The following is a 21,803-nucleotide window of genomic DNA, read 5'->3' as shown; positions in this document are numbered from 1 at the left end:
TGGTCTAATCCAGTCTTAGAAGGGAACGAAATTCTCTTAGAAAGTCCAGTTTTTCTACTGATATTTTGGTTCCTTTTAAGATAGGATCCAGCTATATAATTACTTAATTTAAAGTTATATGTAGCTTATGGTTTATGATCCGGAATTGAGATTAAAAAGAATCTTTCTTATATCAACATTGTTAAAAAGATTAAAAATGCATTAGAGGGACGATTAGGGCTAGGAGGAGATCGTAATATAATAATTATTATTTGAAAACTATGAATTGTTACGAGGCTCCAAATAATACAATACTCGTGGGGTTTTTTTTATTCATTTTTCATTTTAAATGTTAGTCTTTTGATAATTTCAAGTCGTCTTGACATAACGTAACACTCTTTATGGCGTCGAATTTCAAGACTGTATTTTTCCGTAACTTTGAGAGGCCCCCGAGTCACTTAACACACTTTTATTTTGACCATATAATTTTATTTAATGATATAATGACTTAATTTTGAGAAAAAGTGGGAAAATATTGACTTAGGATCTGGTTTATGGTTTTAGATTGGAATGGATTTAAGCGATACGAGAATCAGGCTGAAATTGATCTTATTCCAACAGAGCAAGCTAGGTGCTGTTATCCGAAACTTTAGTAAACAGTAGGAGATTGCGGTCACTAAATTCCACTCCTGTCTTTATCCTCCTTGTTTTATCTATTTATCCCTGGTTCACTATTTCCCTCTAGTGGCAACTTATTCGGAAGATTTTTTCAATGTGAATTAAACGTTAGTTAACTTTTAAATATTATATCATCTAGCTTATCTTATTTTTAATATATTTATAAGTAATTTAAATCTAAATTTTTAAGATACCAAACTGAATACCACCTTTGTTTCCAACTCTCCATCCCAGATGTCGCTTATATAGTAATGCAAAATTTATGTGATCTATAAACCATGGACGAATAATAGAATTGTTTTTTGTATTGTTGGTCCATGTATAAGTTATAAAGTTTATAGCGTCCAAACGGCTGAAAGAGTATAATTAAGCAAAAATAAGTTGGACAAATAAATTTATTTAAAACTGAATTTTATTCGGACAATTATCACGAGTGAAATAAATTACATCGCGCAAATTAATTAGCAACTTAATAATTAATTATGGGAATGGAAATGTGACTTTTAAAAACTGCTATAATTGATATTAAAAACAAATACCTTGGTGTAATAAAAGTTCACGCGGGGTTTTTTTTGTTACATTTGTACACGATTAGGTATTTTAGGAATGAAAATTACACTTATGAGCAGGCACAATGGGTAGCAGGGCAAAAACCGGCCGCGCAATTGGTATTGCACCAATCGGTCATACCAGGAACACTTTTATAAGCACCTGCGCTTTGACAACCACCGACGGATGTAACTACGGGGTTTTCAGTAACCACGATTTCCGGTTTCTTTGCAGGTCTGTTCTTGTTGCGTCCTTTCCCCTTCTTGTTGCCGCCCTTCTTCCTGTCCTTCTTGGGCCTCTTCGTGGTGACTGGACTTGGAGTTGTCGTTGTGGTCGTCTCAATATGTAGATGTGGTTCCGGTGGACTGAGCTTAGTGGCCGGTACAAAAACATCTGGTTTGTAATGCACATACGTGGCATTGTGGTACTTTGGCTTTGGCGTTGTGGTGGTTTGACTGGTTTCGTCCTTCCAATCTGATGGCATTAACCAACCAGTGATGGGTTTGTTCGGTCGTTCCGGAATGACATCAACGTTTCCGAATCCTACCGCGACGTCAGAGCAACCCATGAAAGTTTCTTGAGGACCACATCCCACTTTGGAAGTACCGTCCGGACATTGACCCCAGTTGTTACCTGTTGGTGAGTGGTACAAAAGTTTGTTTATTAACTTTGAACTTAGTAGTAGTGAGTTGGTTTAAGTTAAAAATCGGGTGTTTTAAACATACCGGAAGTGTATCTCCATTGAAGTACGCATTGGGTACAGGTCAGACCACGTGGTAGTTGAAGTTGCACGTCGAAGAAACCGGGACGGGTACTTGGGACGTAGTATTTACTTCCTCCACCGGTAGCTACTTGTAACGGGTATTGGTCGAAACATTCTTGGACGGCGATCTTATTGGGGTTGTTGTTAGGACATAGCTTGAACTCGAAGTAACCTTGATGATTGGCCGTTAATTCCACGCTGACTTGTATAGTTTGACCCTCCTTGTAATGACGTACTATGATGCCTTTGCCGTATTTACCTCCAGCCTCGTTCTAGATATTATAGTTTTATAATTTAGTTACACTCATAGAGTTTGGGTCAAGTTCGTGGAATTAGAATTATAATTGAACCTATTCCTTAATTTATGGGAGCCACGAGAGGTTAAAGGGCAAGCCTATGGCTGTGTCCTTTAACCTTAAAATAATTAAACTAAAAACTTACGTCTCTTGGCTGTGGTCTATCGTACGCGTCACCGCAGATTCCGCACTTGCCTCCATTCCTTTGAAACTGAGTCTGATAAAATATTCATAGAAAAAGCACGACTTAAATACGACCCGAGAACTATATACCATTTTCCAATCAATGAGATAAACACGTGGGAAAGTCTTACCGTAAATCCTCCGCAAAATAACTCATTATCGTTGTAATTGGGCTCTGTTTTAAACCCAAATCTCCACATGGATGAACGGGACGGAGGTTCGATTAATCTACCATGTCCGGAAACGTTCCCGAAGAAATACGTTGCCAACAAAATTAGGCTTAACGCTGTACACCACATATTCATTTTGAATTTCTTTTTGTATCTATTTCGGAAAGAAAATAAGGCCCAATATCGTTAGATATAAACCTCGACTAAATACGACAAAGTAAACTCTCCAACTGAAGGTCCTATTTCATTTAAACGCGAAACACTGTCCCTAATCGTACGACAAAATCATAAACAAACACTAGATAAGTATTATAATTAATTTCAATACATTGTTCAATTTCCCTTATTGTTTACCATACGGATGTAGAATATTAATTACTTATTAGATTAGACTGACTGATTAATAGCAAAGTGTCAGCCACGTTTATCATTATTAGTGTCTACGAAAAAATAACCAGTAATGCTAAGAACTCAAATTTAACATAAATTGAAACGTACCTTCGTTAACAGCTGCTGTAGGGATAGGGTTGTGAACTTGAGTCTCCTCAGTCAAGTTGTGTGCCCTCTCAAGGACCTACTCTTGTCTTTTATACCAAAACGAAACCCTTCCACTGACTGATAAAGTTTGGTTGGAATTTATGACTGAAACATTGTACTATGTATGTGTATTTAAGGCGGGAAATGAAATTTTACGTTTAAAGTTCCTTTCTGACGAAATATGCAAGGGAAGGCTTTCAATTTGTCATAAAGTAAATAAGCATTTTTGTTCCCCCTTTCCCCAACTTAACTAGCCCTAATGACGTCAATGCTAAGGGCATAGTTTCATATTGACAAATATTGAATTCGCTCCATTTGTTAACTTGGGGGTTAATTCGATTATCACCTTGAACTCTATCCAGTACAAAGGTTAAACTAAACTTTACCGTTTTTCTTTGTAAGTTTTATGGGGATTTTCCCTTTTTTTGGACGTTTTGAAAGCTACCGATTAATACGGTTAAGAAATTTTTCTCTTAGTATTATACTAGCTAACACACTCGCGTAGGAAACAAACCTACATATGAATTGTCATTTAATTTTGCCACGTGGATATATTACAAATAATGGCAGGTTTTCTATCTACTAATTCTTGTCAAAATTAAAATTAAATAAATGGGATTATAAATTGATTAGTAAGGAGGAAATACGTTATTTAAAATTAAGTAATTTGTTAAATTAATAAACTTATCATTATTTACCGACAAATACAAATTCCTTATCGAGAAAAAAATGGTTAGATTCTTTCGTATTTAACTAATAAACGGAAATACCGTTCCTGGTTAATTATTACAGCGTTGTCAGAAATAATATCAAAGTCCGAGAGTCAAATTTAATGACAAGTGTTTTAATATAATTAGTTTTTAAATCTTATAGTTTATTTTATTTTATTTTATTTTTGAAAAGCAAGGGTTACTGACATGACATCCCTGATTTTTTTATGTATTTTGTTGGGAAACCTTTCTTAGAAAGGATATTCATTATCTTTGCGTAAATATGCCGAAGAACATACACAAAAAGTTCAAGGTTCAATAGGCCATTAACAATTTACTAAAGTCATCCTTTTTCTTGAAAAAAAGAAATATTGGGATTAGTTTCGAATTTTATTTTTTTTTAAACAATTTTATTCAAAGAAATCATGAAAAAAAAATCGATATTAAAACATACAAAATTAAAGTAATCGCAAAGTGACCGATATTTAAGATCGATTATTTTGCAACGATAATTAAAAAAAATTAATAATTTATAACATAAATGTTCCACCCCTTTTTTGACGCTGTTTTTTTTTAAATAATGATAATTCGCATTTTTTGGTCGAGTAATTTAAATGAATGAAAAAAAAATTCCTCGTAGACTCCGAAACAATGAATGAAAAGAAATTTATGTCATGGGAGTGTGATGACGGGTTGTTTCCTCTCTCTCTTATTTTGTATCTTCTTTTGCTCATATCCTTTATATTTTTTAAAATTCCAAAGTCTAGATGGCGAAAATGCCTCTAAGAAAGCTCGATAGTTCCGCGAATTTTTTGGCTATGTAGTTAATGGAAAAAATCCATATTGTTCAGATAACGACGCGAAGTAGATTACCACGAAGTTAAATTTGCTCTCCTTTAAATTGAGCGGGTTACAAGAAAACTATTGGGGCAGGTATAAGACACTCCTAAGAATATATTATAGCATTAATGTATTCAAAACTAATTAGTGCTAATATACTTCCGTTGACTCCGAAGGAAGGATTAAGGCTCTTTTCAAGCTCACGTCTATAGAAACAAAATCGCTTCAAAATTTGGTAGTAGGTGTTGAATTTAAATACAATTACTGAAATAGATGTGAAATGGGTGAATCGAACGTATTTTTTTTAAATGAGTTCTAAATTTTCACGTTAACATTTGCAATGTGACGGTGGACAATAACCCGCGGCACAATTAACCTCGCACCAACCATTGATACCAGGAAGTTTCTTCCAAATACCAACACCACGACATTTTCTATTTTGTCCTTTTGGTCCTACTCCTCCTCCCTTGATCCCGCCACCTTTAACTCCGCCACCTTTGATCCCTCCGGTATTTATCTTATTACCGGAATATTTAGTAGTTTTAGTTGGTTTTACATAAATATAATAAGACGTTAATTTTGGAGCCGCCGTGGGTCTTGGTGACGTCCTAGAAGGGGTCGCGTAAGACCACCACGTGACTGGTCGAGGGGTCGTACTGGAATAGTAGTACCACGTGCTGGGTCTAACCGTGGATAATGGCGCTTTAACGTAACCCTGGGTCGTCTTAGGCCTTTGCGAAGTACTTTCCGGCGCAACAGGACGTGGTCTCGGTGTGAAGGAAATGGGTTTGTTTGTCGGTGTTGGTTTGGGTTTAGGCTTAGATTTGGTTGAGAAATACGGCCTGATTGGACGTCTTGGTCTTGAAGTCGTTTGTACAACAACAGGCCGTTGTACGTTATTAGTTTCGTCATCCTGTTGAGAGTTACCCTCTTGTTCAATGAATGATGAACCAATTGAGACATCCGCGCAACCTCGGAACGTTTCTTGGTTTCCGCAACCCAGTTTACCAGTTCCGTCTTCGCAAGTACCCCAGTTGTTTCCTATAATTATAATATAATAAAAGTGAAAGGGTATATTGGTGGCTTTCTTTGTCCCGTTTATATATATTGATACAATCCGTCCACTGAGCTAAGCTGAATATACTACACTGATGGTGCATGGACCCGTTATTAATTTAAGCCCTCTTTTAACTCTATTCAGACACGTCTCATGGACGAAATATAATTAAGAAGGGCCATAGCCAGACATATTCAGAGAAACAAAGAGGGATTTTTTTAATTGGCTACGTCCGGGAGGATGCTATGGGGATAATGGAAAGTTGATTGATAAGACATCTTTCCCTTACCTTTAAGGGGGGGCGGGATAAATGTCTTAAGAAATCATTAGTGGAGAAAAGGTGACAAAGATCTCTAGTAAGTCTCGTTTGTTTTGTTTTGTTTTGTTTTACATATTAAAGAAGGAGAGGAGGATCTATAGGAAGCGTGGGTAGGTGCATTTGCATTGTTTGTTAGTTTGTTTAAACGAAGGTATCATCATCGGAATTCCAGATTTTCTCGTTTAATCTGAAACCATGCTCAGATATAAATGACGAAAGGTCAAATTAACCGCGTAGGTTTCGATTATAATATAAATATAATGGGAAATTAAAAATATTTGCCCCATTTTTGTGCCTTACTATAATGGGACCAAAAAATAAAAACCTCTCCTCAGCATTGTACTAGCCTACCATTGTTGTCTGCAGACCCTGCGCGATGTTATAGTCAAGTACTAATTGAATAATCTGAACTATTAGAAACATTTCTCTCTTTCACTAGCCATCGGCCTGCAGACAACAGTAAGGGAACGATTTTTTTCATACCAGCTGTGTAGGTCCATTGTAAGACGCATTGACTACACGTTAGTCCATCGGGTAGATCCAAATCCACTGGAAACTTGCCCGTGTTCCCATTGGGAACGTAGTAACGCGTGTCTCCCTGTGTTCCAGACACCACTAAGGGATACTGGTCCAAACATTCTTGGGTGGCGATTCGTTTCGGGTTGTTATTGGGACATAATTTGAATTCGAAGAAGCCTCGATGATTGGCTGTCAGTTCCACAACGACGTTGATAGTTTCACCAACGTTATATCGTTTAACAATTATCCCTTTGCCGTATTTACCACCCGCTTCGTTCTGAAATCAATAAAAGAAAAATTTCGATTAAAAACAGATAATTTTAATAATTAAACTGAATAAATTAACTCACTGGTCTCGGTTGACTTAGATGGTAAGCGTCTCCGCAAATACCACATTTACCTCCGTTACTCTGGAACTGAACCTAAAAAAACATTTAATAATGGCAGAAGCCTCTATTAACAATTTTGAAGTTTACATCTTGATATAATGCGGTGCCACTACTTAATTAAAATTGTTTGTAAACCCCTAAAGTCCAAGACACGAATATAAATACAAAGTTTCTCCATAATGTGACCTTTATAAATGACCTCCTACTTGAAAGTTAAAGTCTCGTAACCAAATATCAACCCCCGTTGTTTCTAAATTATTTTCAAATACTCGATCCTGAACTTGATCCTTCGGAATTCCCTCGGAAAGGCCTCCCACTTTTAACAGATATTAGATTTTATTTTTTTTATTTTATTTGAGTTCGGAATTGTAAATAACAGTGCCTGTGGAAGTTGATGTTTTCCGGTTTAGTTTAATTCCAAAAGAAAGTTTTATTTTCAAATAATAATAGAGGGGTTTTTGTAGAAGCCACGAACCGAATATTGTGATCACGCGAAAACCAGTGAAACATTTACAGAAGCAAATAAATCCGAAGTTTACCAGATTAAAACAGTGCTAAATGGATTACAACTAACCCGTAATCCAGACTCTCTAGATATTTTTTGATAACTTTTGTTTAATTTAACTCCTTTCACGTGGTGAATATTACATCACGTTAGATTTCAGGCTGAGCTTGCAATAAGGGTTTAAGCTGTGGTTTCCCTTTTTAATCTATTAGAAAAAAGGTGTAAATTGTACCTATATACCTATTGACTACTACGAGTGAATAGTTAGTTTTGGTTTCTGCCCCTTTCCGATGCGGTTTAATGGGGTTTAACTATATCCATCATGCTTGGACGAGCCTGTTCAATGGATTATGTTAACTAAAAAAAAGTGATGTATTCTAATAAAGTCAAAAGCACTAAAAAAGGCTAGAACACCCGTTTGAATCACTTTGCTTAGTATCAAGTTACACTGATATCATATAATAAAAAGTTCGGAACCGACTGGTATCTTCTCAATGTCGAGGCATCAGAGATCAGATTCGTAGACAATTTTGAAGAAAGATCGTAGATGAAACATAGTTGAGAAAGTTTTTCGCGGTTGTTCGCAATAAAAATAAACAGCTTCTGGAACTTCGGGTTCTCTTTCATATTTACCTTCTTCCCCTGAGATACGCGATCTTAAGAAACGCGGCATAACAAGGTATCTACTTCTATTGGGATGTAAAAGTTACTACAGTTTAGCTTTTTGAAAAAAGGGTTGTAGAATTTCATCTTCATCTCGTGTTATCATATCACCTTTTCTCAGTTAGGGTTTGTTGAACTTTCAACACATCACAGAACAACCCAAGAATGTTACGTAATAGGTGTAGGGTACACTATACGGTCAAAATTCAATATCACAAAAACTCCCAACCAACAATTTTGACACGTGCTCTCGCGAACTTTTATAAAAATCTAACGTCTCGCTTCGATTAATCCTTATTTTGGGCAAGAGAGCGAATATAAAGATCATGTATTTCGTTTATATTTAGTATTTTATTTATAAAGAAATTTGCGATATATCCAATCAACCCTATACTTTATTTGATATAAAAATATTACTAAAACGGTCGTATTTGAAATTCAAATTATTATTATTTTCACTTTACTATAACCATAAGTTCGTAAGATATGTTCCATAAGTTTGTCACTGGTTACAAACTAGAGCTTGTCATGAAGTGAGTGACGTAGGTCATAGATTCGAGGTAAAGCGACGCCTGGTCAGGCGCTGCATGACAAAGGCTTATTGCAGACTAAATAGGAAGATGGAAGTCCTGCAAAATTAACCGAGTGTAGGACTTCAATTCTCGCTCGTCGTTCTCGAACTAGCTCTCAGTAAATCTCTAGCAAGTATAGGTAGTGTCATACTTATGGAACATATCTTATAAACTTATGCTATAACTGATATCTAGTTAGAGCTCCGAATTAAGAATTCTGTGGTTATATACGAATAAATCTTTCTTCCCCATAGACTAGACATATTTAAACGGTTTTATTTTAACAAACCAAACCAGCTACCTGAAAGAGATACCAATAGAAAGCATTTTTTTAAAATGAAAATCAGGTTAACAAAATTTAAATTTTCCTAAAACTGGAGTATATGATACACCTTGAATTCTAAAAATTGTTAAGTGCATACAGGATTCAACGCAGGAAGTGAAATGTTGTAAAAAGAAAACAAGAAAAATGTAACAAAAAAGCAAACGCGTAGATCAGCTGGAATTAAAGCTCTTCTTTATGTAAACCACAATGTTACTCTATAGAACGTTTTGTAAAGGCATCGTTCTCAATTGTTTTAAGTCCTCAACTATAGCGACTTCCCGGTTTTTGCATTTAATTATGTACTACCAAGAAGCGATATCTAGTTTACTAGGGAGAAGATATAAATTCGCCACATTTCTAGCTTTATCTCCAGTCCAAAGGTAGGTCCGGAGTTAATCCCCGCCGCCTCTAAATTACAACCAGCATCTCACTGGTTCTTGAAAACTCATGTCAGCGCGACGTGAATGACGAAAATTACAGTCATATTTTCCGACTGAGGAGAGGTAGCGAAATAGCCCGGCCTCGTTTTACGTTCCCCCATGTATTTTGAACGGCGACTGGGACTATAGCGCGCTAATACTTTGGCATCTTAATATCTTCTCCCTAGTAAACTAGATATCCCTTCTTGGTACTACCGAATTTCTTTTAAGAACCCGACTGTTTCTTTATTCTGCACCCATCGAAGATTTTAACCCAAAATTCCTCTGTTCTTAAAAACTGTCTCTGTTAGAATCGATTAACAATTAACTTAATGATAATTAAATCACGCTCATCGATTTTCCTAATTTTAATACCTAGATAAAACTCAAAAACAATTACAAATATCCCTTCACCAAAATTTCATTATTTAGAGTGCTTAGCAGCGTCTTAAATTTCAAAAGGGGATAGCTTAAAAGGATCAATAAATTCGCGGGACGTGACAGTCCACGCCGGACCAACCAATCAGAAAGAGTTATTTTAGAGTGCATGCATGCACTATAGCAAAATTGTCAGTGACATAATTGAAGTATTTTACCGTAAAACCTCCGCAGAATAGTTCATTATCGTTGTAGTTGGGGTCAGTCGAGAATCCAAATCTCCACATTGACGAACGAGACGGCGGTTCGATTAAACGACCGTGACCTCTGACCCCTGACATTAATATCATCGAACTAACGATAAATGATGTCAGAGTACGTCTCCACTCTATTAAGAGTAGAGTCATGTTGCCAGAAACTCTAGTAAATTTCTTCAAAATAGTTTTTCTGTAAAATAATATAATATATAGAAAAGTAATTAATTAGTTTGCATTTCGATTGACCTTAAAATAGCAACCTTATCAAAGTCGGTCACGAGTATAGCAACATCTTTTTAATTGAATTAAATAAAATAAGTCTTTTAATGCTAAATTATAATTCACCCACTTATCGAAATTAGTGAACCATCACAGTTATAGTTTTAAATAAGAACAATTAACTCTTTTAGTTCAAATCCCGATTACAGCGAGTTTAACTGAAAGTCTTTTTTATATTAGACATCCATAAAGCACGTGCAAGGTCAACACCATGGCAACGCATTTTTCATTAAGAGATAGAAAAAGTTAATTTTAATAATTTTAAATTAAATTTTTTATAAAAGGTCAAGAAAAGGTAACGAGAGCGTGAGGTAAATCTCTTTCCCGATGCGATCGAACTCGGATCGAACCAAACAGTAAATTTCTTATTAACAATATGATATATTTATTTTTTTTTCTTATTAAAACTTTACGTTCTTCTCTGTATTAAGAAAGATTCCATATGAATTTGAACTACATTTCATTCGAAAATTATGAATTAAGATTTAAGAGTAATGCATTAACTCTCATATAATTTTTTTCCTGATTTAGCTTAAGGATAAATTCGATTTCAAGTATGGGGGGAAGAACATAATGATTATTTAAATGTTAGTAATAAATTTTCTGTTACAAAAGAGACTGTGCACCTCGTTATGTAAGAAATTACGTTTGAAGAATTTCATTTCTCCCATTCGTAAAATTATATTTATATGATAAAAATAATTCTGGGAGTTAATATAAGATACAGTATATACCGAAAGTGGAACGCGCTAGCTGATATAATTTTAGAGGTATTTGAAGAAAATATGATTTTTTATTACATAATCGACATTTTCAAATGTCTACCTTTATATTACTTCATTATTTTTATGAGAAAATTAGTAATATTATGTATATCCAATCTTCCCCGTTTCTGTCCCATCAATCATGATTTACTTTATAGCTTTTTAACTTTTTACGAACTAGGTATAAATATATATGAGAAAAGACAAGGAAACATTGAACTGTTATTACCACTTTTGAATATAGTTAGTTAAAAACGTTGTTATAAGCTTTGGTTTTGAATTAACGTAATTAAATTCAAGATTCCTCGAATGCAAGAAATAACAAAAAAAATATAGGACTCAATTATATAAATTTAAATATAAATTGTCTACAAACGTGGTGAAATTTATATATATAAAGTCCATATTCAAGCTATAAAAACTTTGGTTTTAATTATATATTAAAAACCCATAGGATAAATTATTTTGGAATATTTTAATAAAAGGTAGATTTATTTTGACGGTTACGAAATTGACCGCGTTGTAGACCATCTGCAGTTAAGTCGAAATTTCACAAGAACCTCTACGAATTTACGCAAATTCGATAATGATAATGAAAATAGGCAAAAACACCTGTTATTATTCCCCTAACTAATTTGATATTGAAAATTGAATTTAAGCATATGTGCTTTTTCTCGAGCCAAAACTTTAGAACACATTTTCTTAGACTCTTTCTTTAAATTAAATTTCTTCAACTCATTTACCTTTGAACTTAAAATCTCAGCTTGCATATGGACTTTCGTAAATAAAACTATATATACATATAAAGAACAACTTACATATTGTTCCTAAAAGGAAATTCTCCAAAAACCGGTGCAAAATAACTTAATTCATCACGGGGACTGTATGTAAGACTTCAATATCCGGCGAAGTTTAATTTTTAACGCGTTTTTCGATATGCTATCTGAACACCGAGTCGGAAACAAATGAATCCGCGTAACAAGCCGGCTAAGTTTATAAGTGATCGGAAAAAATTGCAAAATGTTATGTTCAAAAAAAAAAAGAAAAAATGTAAACGAGGGGCAGTGGGGGGAGGGATACAGACAGACATAGAGAGAGAGGGTGGATGTTAATGGCATTGTCCAGGTGACGTCACTTATATCTTACACGCCATTGGTTAATAATGGGGAGGGGGAAAAGGTAGACGGAAATTACCCGCCACCCCCACACTCCATATCCCGGTATGGGTCATTTTGATTAGATTATTATTTTCGTTTAATCTCCATTATTCATTTTTATATGGAATTATAATACACCCATAGCCTTAAGGTTGGTTTATATTTGATAATCTTGGACATTTAGCTAGGCTATGGACAAATTTAAGGATGCCAGCGTATATTTGATTGAAATTAGGCCTATTTTCTCAAGGTTGCATAAGCTATACTTGTCAAAATTCCATATTTTTATAATGTATTGCTTATGATTGCCCATGATACACGTCATATCAGTTTGATAATGCATTAGACGGATGTAAAGTTTTTAATCATAATTTTGTGCAAGGCAATTATAGCTTTGGATAAGTTGCAAACTCGGATTGAAACCATCTTTAAGGTTTTCCGAATCATTTCAGGTGTGGAATGCGATAGATATTACCAAGTGTGTAATAATCTTTCAGAATTCATTAGAATTAGGCAGAAATATAATTAAAGATTAGGTTTCTTGGTACTGAAGATATGGGCTGAAACGTAAATATCCTTTTAGAGGAGGAAACGTTTGTCGTGCGTGTATTTACGTGAGGTCCTACTTTACAAAAATTGTCAAATTACTAATTAGACGGAAATATCTTTTAAAATATATGAATCTCTATACTAAGTTACATAACTTTAGCTATGAAAGGCGAGTTGCTAAAGAGATCCCGACTATCTATATAGTTTTAAACTATTTCAACCGTAAGAATTGACCACCGCCGAACCCAAGAATCAATTTTACTAAATTAAAATATTTCTGTTATAAAACATATTGCCCGCCTTTAACAATGGTACAGTTTCACCTTGAAAATTGTCTAGCTGATTAGTCTCCTCCCAGCTTATTAATTGTGTAAATACCCCCGAAGGATAAATGAGAAAATATAGACATTTAAAACTAGTTTTTATTTTTGCACAAACTTATATGGCAGTTACGCTATTTTCCCCGCACACTTTAACGCTATTAAAGCTAATACCTGCCATTTTTACATTAATGCCGACATAGTGTTGAGAGATATCTTATTAATTACCGTCTCCCCCCTCTCTAGTTCTACAGTATATTATATTATCTATTTGATTGTTTACTATAAAATGTTGGTTTTATTTCACCGGATTTTATGTAGGTTATCTCGTAATATAGATAGATATTTTTTCTCAGGGTAACTGTGGGAGGTCTCTTTGTAAACACGGGTCACGATCAATTGCAACGTCTGCTTGCTCTTGATGAATTCCCTTGATTTAAAGCATTTTTAGGGTTTCTAAAGATGTAAATTAACTCTAGAAATAATCATCGAAAATTAATAATAAATCAGGGGGGGGGCTTAATTTCTATTATACGTACAGTTCTCAGGGATAAGTCGGGGATTTTGAAAAAGGGGGAGGGGAATAAGTCAGGGATTTTGAAAATGAGGGGGAATAAGTCAGGGATTTTGAAAATGAGGAGGAATAAGTCAGGGATTTTGTAAATGGGGGGGGAATAAGTCAGGGATTTAAAGTTTTGTCCAAAAAAGTCAGGGATTTCGTTTGATTTATCAAACCATGCTTCGAGAAATGCTAAAAATGAGCCAAGTGTGATGAAGTGGGCTCTATTAAATACCAGGGATATTGGTGGCAAAGTTTGGTCAGGGATAAGCGGGAAAAGTCAGGGATTTTCAATATAAAAATTTCGTCCCAATCCTCGTTCTATTTTTCTCTTAAGAAATATTTGGCAGTAAAATATGATTGAATTTTATTTTATGATGAAAACTACAAATTAATATATTTCTTTGGATCTTGTCAATTGAGCGATCCTTGAATGATATTTCTCGGAACTGGAACTACACTCGGATGATTAAGAATTGGTGGCTTTTAATCTTTTACCGCCACCCACTTATTACGGTCTTAAGTTTACAGTGTATAAATTTATACTTCCTAAACGCTCTTATTTGACCATAGTCCGTGATATCATTGACCCTAATTGGTTCAAGATTAGGTGTTCTTGGCGAGCTATATTTAGAATTTGAACTGCGGCAATTTAAGGAATCAGCTGGTACCCACTTTAGGTCACATTGAAGCGCACGCCTTCTTATATGCTATATTAATTTCTATAATTTTCGCTAAAAATTTAGATCAAACAGATTTTAAATCAAAATTTAGACATTTTCATCTATTTTCATGGTTAATAAACAATCTGATCTGTTATTAAACAATAAAAACAACACGGAAATAATTATATATTCAATATTGAACCTTACTATATTTGATAAGTATAGGGTTTCTCTGAGTTTACGAACCTCGTAAACACCCTGTTTTTATTTTTCTACTATTTTAAATATCTTATTTTTGAGTCCCAAAAAATATTTGACAAAATTATACTATTTTATTCAGATTTTGTTTTGTAATTTTAAAATTTAAATATAAAATAAACTATGAATCCGAAAAAAGTAGCTAAACTTCAAATCAATATGACATTATAATTCTCAAAATTGCCACACACGGAAGTTATCTCCTCTTACACAAGTAATGTCATTTATTAGCCGATAATAGGATCAAAATGTCGGAATCGAATCAATACAATCGGATATTTCGGAGAAAATTCAAATGCTCTTGAAATACTGTTATTATAATTTATCTTTTTATTTTTTTATCGAACTTGGCTGGCAAGTTCGAGGGTAGCCTTTTGAAAGGATTTTCTTGCCTTAGTTTTATTTTTTTTTTCGCAGTTGAATAGAATAATGTGGGAGATGTACCTTTTCAATGTTAGTTCGATTTGAAGGAGGAAGGAAAAATAAAGCCCTTCCAGACGAAAGGGTTAAGAATTTTATATTACAAGTACACCCGCTCACTTGAAAAATAAAAAATAAAAAATATATAGTAGCAAGAAGCGATATCTAGTTTATTAGGGAGAAGGTATAAATTCGCCAAATTTCTAGCTTTATCTCCAGTCCGGATTTAATCTCCGCCTCTAAATTACAGCCAGCATCTTATTGGTTCTTGAAAACTCGTGAACGTCAGCGCGACGCGAATGACAAAAATGACTCCGTATTTTCCGACTGAGGAGAGGATGCGAAATAGCCCGGTCTCCTTGTACGTCCCCCCTTGTATTTTGAAAGGGGGACTGGGACTATGGCGCGTGAATACAAAGGCATCTTATACCTACTCCCTAGATATCGCTTCTTGATAATAGCTTATAAAAACAAGGTTTCTGATTCTGACAAGACCGGAAGAAGTTTTATTTCTTTACCCGAGACTGGATTTGTTATAGCGGTCACACTTCTTCTTCTCAATTCGTGACCACTATGTAGTTTTTACTCTACTAATCCTATAGTTGTAAAGATAATAATTTGCAAACTGGGTTTTATATACTTAATATATATTTATCTTTTTTTATTTTTATTAAGAAATTTTAATAACAATATATAGTGCCAGACCCGGGTAGGCTACTATACGCTTTGGCCGTGAAATTTCATGTTTACACATAAATTCAAAATTTATTATAGCCTAGGTTATTGCACTGGTATATATTTTGATTGAAAGGGTTAGAAGAAGCAACATTTATCTTAGTAAATATAAAATATTAAAATAATTTTGTTTAAATCAAAATCCAATAGTGTGAAATGTTGACCGATGAATTTCTTGCCAACAAACGTTAGCATACGGTTAATTATCTGTTTTTATTTAATCTAATTAATAAACATATTTGTTTGTTTGTTAATTGTAAATCAAGGAAGACTATTTGTCCAAATTCTAGGAGAGCGGTAGCTCTCTTAGATAAGACTTCATACTGCTCTTAATGTATATTAATTAAGGACTTAGAATAATTTCAAATATTTCCTATAAAGATTTGTGACCTTTTAATCGTTTTACTTTAAAAATTTAATTTAGACCCCAAACCCAAAATGTCTAAAATTAGAAATGTTGAAAATGGAAAGAAAAGAATATATCCTGAGATATGTATGATTTTAGTTCCGATTCTGGCCTAGATTTTCCCATCATAGACGAGAACTTAAATAAGTTTAAGGTTCCGTGAGATTCCCATATTTTTTCGTTTGACCCCTCATGGCCAAGAGAGCCAGCCAGCCAAGCCAATCCTATATCTCGTAAAGACGCCTTCCCTAAATAACCTTTTCTTTTAAAATTTTACTTTAAACACCCAAAAGATCTAAAAGCGCGATCGCTTAAGAAAGACGAGTTAAAATAACTTTCAACATTTTAAATCTTAATTTATATTAATACGTAGTGACGTATCTATTAAGACTAATTATTACAGGTATGCTTCAGCGCGCTTTTTACCTCAAATAAATTATAAATACATATTATGTTTAATTTTAATTCAAAATTTTAGTGAATTTCATCGTAGGCAGAAATAAGTAATTTAAAATTAGTTTATCTACACGGTCTAATTTTTAAATAGTGGTACAGACTGCAAAGGAATTTAATTAGATTTAAATAAAATAGTCATTTCGTTTTCTTATAAGTTATTTAAAATATTTCCAAATGTAGGCGTGTCTCTTGCATCTTAATATTGACGAGGCCTTTAATTTGCATATTCAGGAGGTTTTATGGTTTGTAAAAGTAACTAACACCTTTTTTGTGTATAATTTTTTCATATACCTAAACAGTACAGATGCGGCAACGATTTTAAACTATAGTATATTATAATACATTTCAATTTATGCAACAAGCATCTCCATTGAGATGATATCATAGTTGTGTATAATTTAAACCAACACGCATGCATTTAAGTCACGAATTACTAGTTACAACTGAATAATACAAAATATAAGTTTTGTTATGATATTGGTTTTATCCCTTAACAATTAAACGTATCGTTCACGACAGAGAGAGAGAGAGAGAGAGAGAGAGAGAGAGAGAGAGAGAGAGAGAGAGATAGTAAAGAAACAATTTGAATATTTGGTGTTCAACAATGCGTTTGACAGTTGGCGTGTCGTATTTATTAAACTTTTTAATTTATCGGTATATTTTTAAATTGTTATATATAATAACAAAATTCCAATTGGTTAAATGACAGATGAGTCTTTTGAACTATATGACCGTTCATTATGCGGTCTGAAAGGTGAAATACCAGCAGATTCCTAAACTTTAGACCTTGGCTTGAGTCAGCTCTTTTCTCTTTTTGGGGTTGATTGAACTTTGAACTTTTGGCGATATCAATTAGCTACGTCAATTAGGAGAAAGCAAGTTCTTACTAATGAACCACAAAAAGAAAATAACTGAAGAAATATAGGTAAAACTAAACCAAAATTAATTTTTAATATTAAAATTAAGTTCATCTCGGTCTTCCTAATTCATTCTATCTTTAAATAATTATATTCAATTTTTAAACAAAAGCGTGTGTGTGTGTGTGCCCTTTAAATCATCCCCTTTCATTCTTCGAAACAAAACCAGACCATCCATGGGTATATATATTTAATATTCCAAACGACACTCTACGCAATCTTAATAATATCTTACCTTAATCAATGGGGAACAATTTCTCCCCGGGAGGGACGGATGAATTAAAGATGATTAGGAAGGATGGATGGAAAGGGCGGAAACTTAAAAAATTAGGCCATTTTTACCCCCCCCCTCTCCTTACCTTATACCCCCCTCTCCCCAAACCTTTTGTAAGTAAATATATTTCCCGAATAATATACTAAGATGTTCATAATTTTTTGGGGTAGCCTTTAGGACAAAATGTCATAGAACGTTTTCGACTCAAAATCCCTCATAGAACATTTTCGACTCAAAATCCCTCATAGAACATTTTCTACTCAAAATCCCTCATAGAACATTTTCGACTCAAAATTCCCCATAGAACACTCCAATTTAACTTCGGTCCTACCACCCTAACAGTAAACATATTTCACGTATATTTTTCTTTCATAATACAATTCAATGTTAGGGTAGCCCTTAGGGAAAATTGTCATTGAACATTTTCGACTCAAAATCCCTCAAAATCCCTCATAGAACACTCCAACTTAACTTCGGTCCTACCACCCTCCATTTTTTAAGCACCCTGTATGTATCTGAGTATTTTAAGAAACTGTAGAAAGTTCCGTCTATAAAGATGTCGCAAGATCAAACTTACAATCTTAAAAGGGATCAAAATTTACATAGGAAAACCTGTTTTTCAGTAAGAGAACTTGCCTTAATTAAGAGTGTTTCCCGTGTAGCGCCTACTCCCGTTCCGACTTAGAATAAAAAAAAATAGAAAATGTGTTTGACCCCGATTTTGGTGAAACGGTGTTATTCAAGAAGTAGTTCCGGTATTTCTTAGCTTTGACCTTGGCATTGGGTTGGGGACTTTGGCGTATTGGCGCGGAGGAGGCAATGTAAGACCTTTTTCTGGTTGAATAGATAGAAACCAGGCTATTTCGTTTTGAGTTATATCATATAGCAGGATTTTGGGGTGCATTATATTTTTTTGGGGTCATTGGCTCATTTTACTTGACGCGATTTTATGTCATTTTCTCTTAACTCTTATTATTATAGTTGAAAGTTAGAGTGACAATATGGAGTTAAATCCGCTTTGTTTAGAAGTATAATATTGAAAACGTGCATAACTTCAGGGGTTCAAAGGTCAAACTTTGTTAGGACATCAAATCGATGAAATAATATCAATTATGTATTTCATTAATTGCGATCGATTACTTACATATTAAATATTTTTGGTAAAACCTATTTAATTATAATTTTAAATTGACTAGAGTGATTAATATTATTTAATATCAAGCTAGGACTCCTGAATATTAAATGATTCCACGTGGTGCAATTAAAATGTTGTAATTAAGGGGAAAGCTATAGCCACCGGCTGGGAAAAATTAAAAAAAAAAAGTCTAGCCCATCCTTTTAATGATATCATAAGTTTATAAGATATGTTCCATAAGTGTGTCACTCGTTAATGAGAGCTTGTCATGAAGTGACGTAGGTGAAACGTCAAAGATTCTCGTAAAGCGACGCCTAGTGAGGCCCTGTCAAAGGCTTAGTACAGACTAAAGAGGAGGATGGACTGCAAAACCGAGTGTAGTCAATTCTCACGTCGTTCTTGAACTAGCTCTCATTAAGCCTCTAACATTACGAACTATGGGTAGTGACATACTTATGGAACATATCTTATAAACTTATGATGATATAAAAGATAAACGTATTTATAATGAAAAAATTATATAATTCTTCTCAAATTTTCCTCCATTGTCTCTCGGTACCAATATTTAATATTTTAACAAAGCCGCAAATTTTTTTTCTAATGGTGTCACTTCTCAAAAGTATACCAGTGCTCTTATTAAATTAATTAAAAATTAACTCATCGGGCGAAAATTACTCTCTTTCAAGGCTACATAATATTCATTGAAGAATGCGTATTAATTCATGATATTATTAAATATTTTTTTGCAATAATATCAATTAGTTTGTTTTTCTCTCGGAAAACACACAAAAACATAATTATCTGATTTGGAAAAGTAACGCACACTTATATATAAATTAACATAAGTAATTAATACCCCCAGGTCAAATTCAAACGAGGATAAATAATTAAGTATTCGTTTTTTATAAATCATTCAAATATTTTTTTTAAAAAAAATTTCTTACCTTTGTTCGATTTCAAATTATATTTCTTGCCCTTAAAACTTAATTTCTTTTTCTACAGTTATAATTTTAATTTTAATAAATATTTCTTGGAGTGAGTGTATTGAACTCTTTCATCGCCTCTAATGGTTTAATTTTTAACACCCTTGAGGGTTTTTATCATTATTTTATAACGGAGAATGACTAAGTTATGGTTAAAACTGTTATGACTAGTTTTCAATCGTTGTTAAATTCTGTCGAAAACCAAAAGGGTTGAGTTTCAGTTGATCTCTCCCTCATCCGTTGATAACACCGAGAATTTTTATTTTATTTTATTTTTTTAACTCCTTAGTTACTTCCTTTTCCTGTAATATCTAATCTCCATCCCATATTTATATATAATTCATTTAATTTAATGTTAGTTAAAATTATTTTTACATATATACCCAACTTCCCCAAGGTTATCTTAAGAAAAACTGCAATTGTTTTTCATGGAAAAACACACAAAAATCTTCCGATATTTTTTCATTAATTTCTTTCATTTACAGTTAAATATCAATGAACTCTTTCTTAATTAATAATTATTCATTATATAGTTCAGTTCAATTCAGTTACCCCAAGATACACCCACTTTTAACCACCCAAATTACTTTGAATGTCAAGTATTCTCAAAACTGTAAATCACCCACAAAGTAATTAAAGAGCCGCGAATTTTAGAAGTACACACCGCAAACGTCTAGACGTCTAGTGATTTATCGCGCAATCCATTGTTAACATCCCTTGACGTCCGACGTTCGCGTTTGCTCCATCAAAAACTGTCCCCGCCAAAACTATCCCAGTCTCAATATTACTTCAAACTCATTAATTAATTAATATTAATTAACTTCCTTTTTTAAAAACAAATCAAACCCAATTTACATCAAATGACAATCTGACGTTTGCAAAACTATAACTAGGCCCCCTATATAACATTAATAAACGAAGAAAGATATATTATATCATACCTGATAATTAATTGTCTTTCCAAAAATCCAACGACGGTGAAAGTGACTGACTATATCGAGTTTCAATTTTACTTGTCGCTCGGTTGGGGACGAGTCAAGTACATCACGTGTCCATTATAATATGCTCATACTCGGAATGGGATGATGCCTTTTCGAAAGCATCTGACCGTTTCATCCTCTATCTCTCTCTAACGAAAGAAAAAAGAATTCTCCAACGCTCTCTCTTCGGATCTACCATCAACCTTTTATTTTTAACGTTTTTCTTCTCTTAGACAGTCTCTCTCCTGTTAAACTCATACCCTAAACCATCTTTATTCTCAAACCAGAGCAGCGGTTCTTTTCTTTCTTGCTTTCCATTCCCCCTTCTTAATTTTCCCCTTATTCTTTTAGTTTTAAGAAGTTGTCGGGGTACGGTAGGTAAATAGTTATTATAATATCAACACCGTGTCCCTCCCTAAATACCACGATCCCTATACGTTACCATGGCAACGTCTAACGTAACGAAGTCTCAAAGTTGACCTAGAAAATATTTTCAAGAGTTGTTTTCGAAACTTACTAATCGAAAATTGCCGGAAGGCAATACCTGTTGTTAACGCCTCTTCTTCAAGGCCTACCTCCGATTCATTTTGTTTAGGCGGGCGAAAGTTTGTTTGACCGTTAGACCCGGTCGAGTTATTGAACGTCTTCTTTATACAGTACATAACTCGTGGGTATTTCTTTTAATCTGCTTGTTGTAAGAGATATAGGCCTAGGCTTAGCTATTTTGGTCAATTTTAATTTTGATTTGGTATTATATTAAAGGATAGTTTTTAGGCTTTTGACTTTGTGGATTTTTTTTATAATCCTGATTTATTAATGTATATAGTTAGGGTTGATT

At 33.8% G+C, this 21,803-nt stretch overlaps 2 protein-coding genes across 2 annotated transcripts; both read right to left on the bottom strand.

Moving 5' to 3' along the window:
* Positions 1 to 1,051: 1,051 nt before the first annotated feature.
* Positions 1,052 to 3,207, bottom strand: LOC149717774 (uncharacterized). Its single transcript, XM_089840691.1, has 5 exons — positions 3,117 to 3,207; positions 2,580 to 2,772; positions 2,411 to 2,482; positions 1,932 to 2,241; positions 1,052 to 1,839 (listed from the first exon to the last, which is right to left on the bottom strand). Exons 2-5 carry the CDS (start codon positions 2,751 to 2,753, stop codon positions 1,277 to 1,279), a joined length of 1,119 nt encoding a protein of 372 aa, XP_089696817.1. The 5' UTR covers positions 2,754 to 2,772; positions 3,117 to 3,207; the 3' UTR covers positions 1,052 to 1,276.
* Positions 3,208 to 3,845: 638 nt separating this feature from the next.
* LOC149717773 (uncharacterized) lies at positions 3,846 to 21,367 on the bottom strand. Its single transcript, XM_089840689.1, has 5 exons — positions 20,927 to 21,367; positions 10,070 to 10,298; positions 6,951 to 7,022; positions 6,565 to 6,877; positions 3,846 to 5,746 (listed from the first exon to the last, which is right to left on the bottom strand). Exons 2-5 carry the CDS (start codon positions 10,256 to 10,258, stop codon positions 5,034 to 5,036), a joined length of 1,287 nt encoding a protein of 428 aa, XP_089696815.1. The 5' UTR covers positions 10,259 to 10,298; positions 20,927 to 21,367; the 3' UTR covers positions 3,846 to 5,033.
* Positions 21,368 to 21,803: the final 436 nt, after the last annotated feature.

The sequence above is a fragment of the Phalangium opilio genome, unplaced genomic scaffold (genome assembly GCF_054372755.1).
Source record: "Phalangium opilio isolate 3A_F unplaced genomic scaffold, DU_Popi_V2 ptg000003l_1, whole genome shotgun sequence".
NCBI lineage: Eukaryota > Metazoa > Arthropoda > Arachnida > Opiliones > Phalangiidae > Phalangium > Phalangium opilio.
This window is presented reverse-complemented; position numbering and strand designations above follow the sequence as displayed.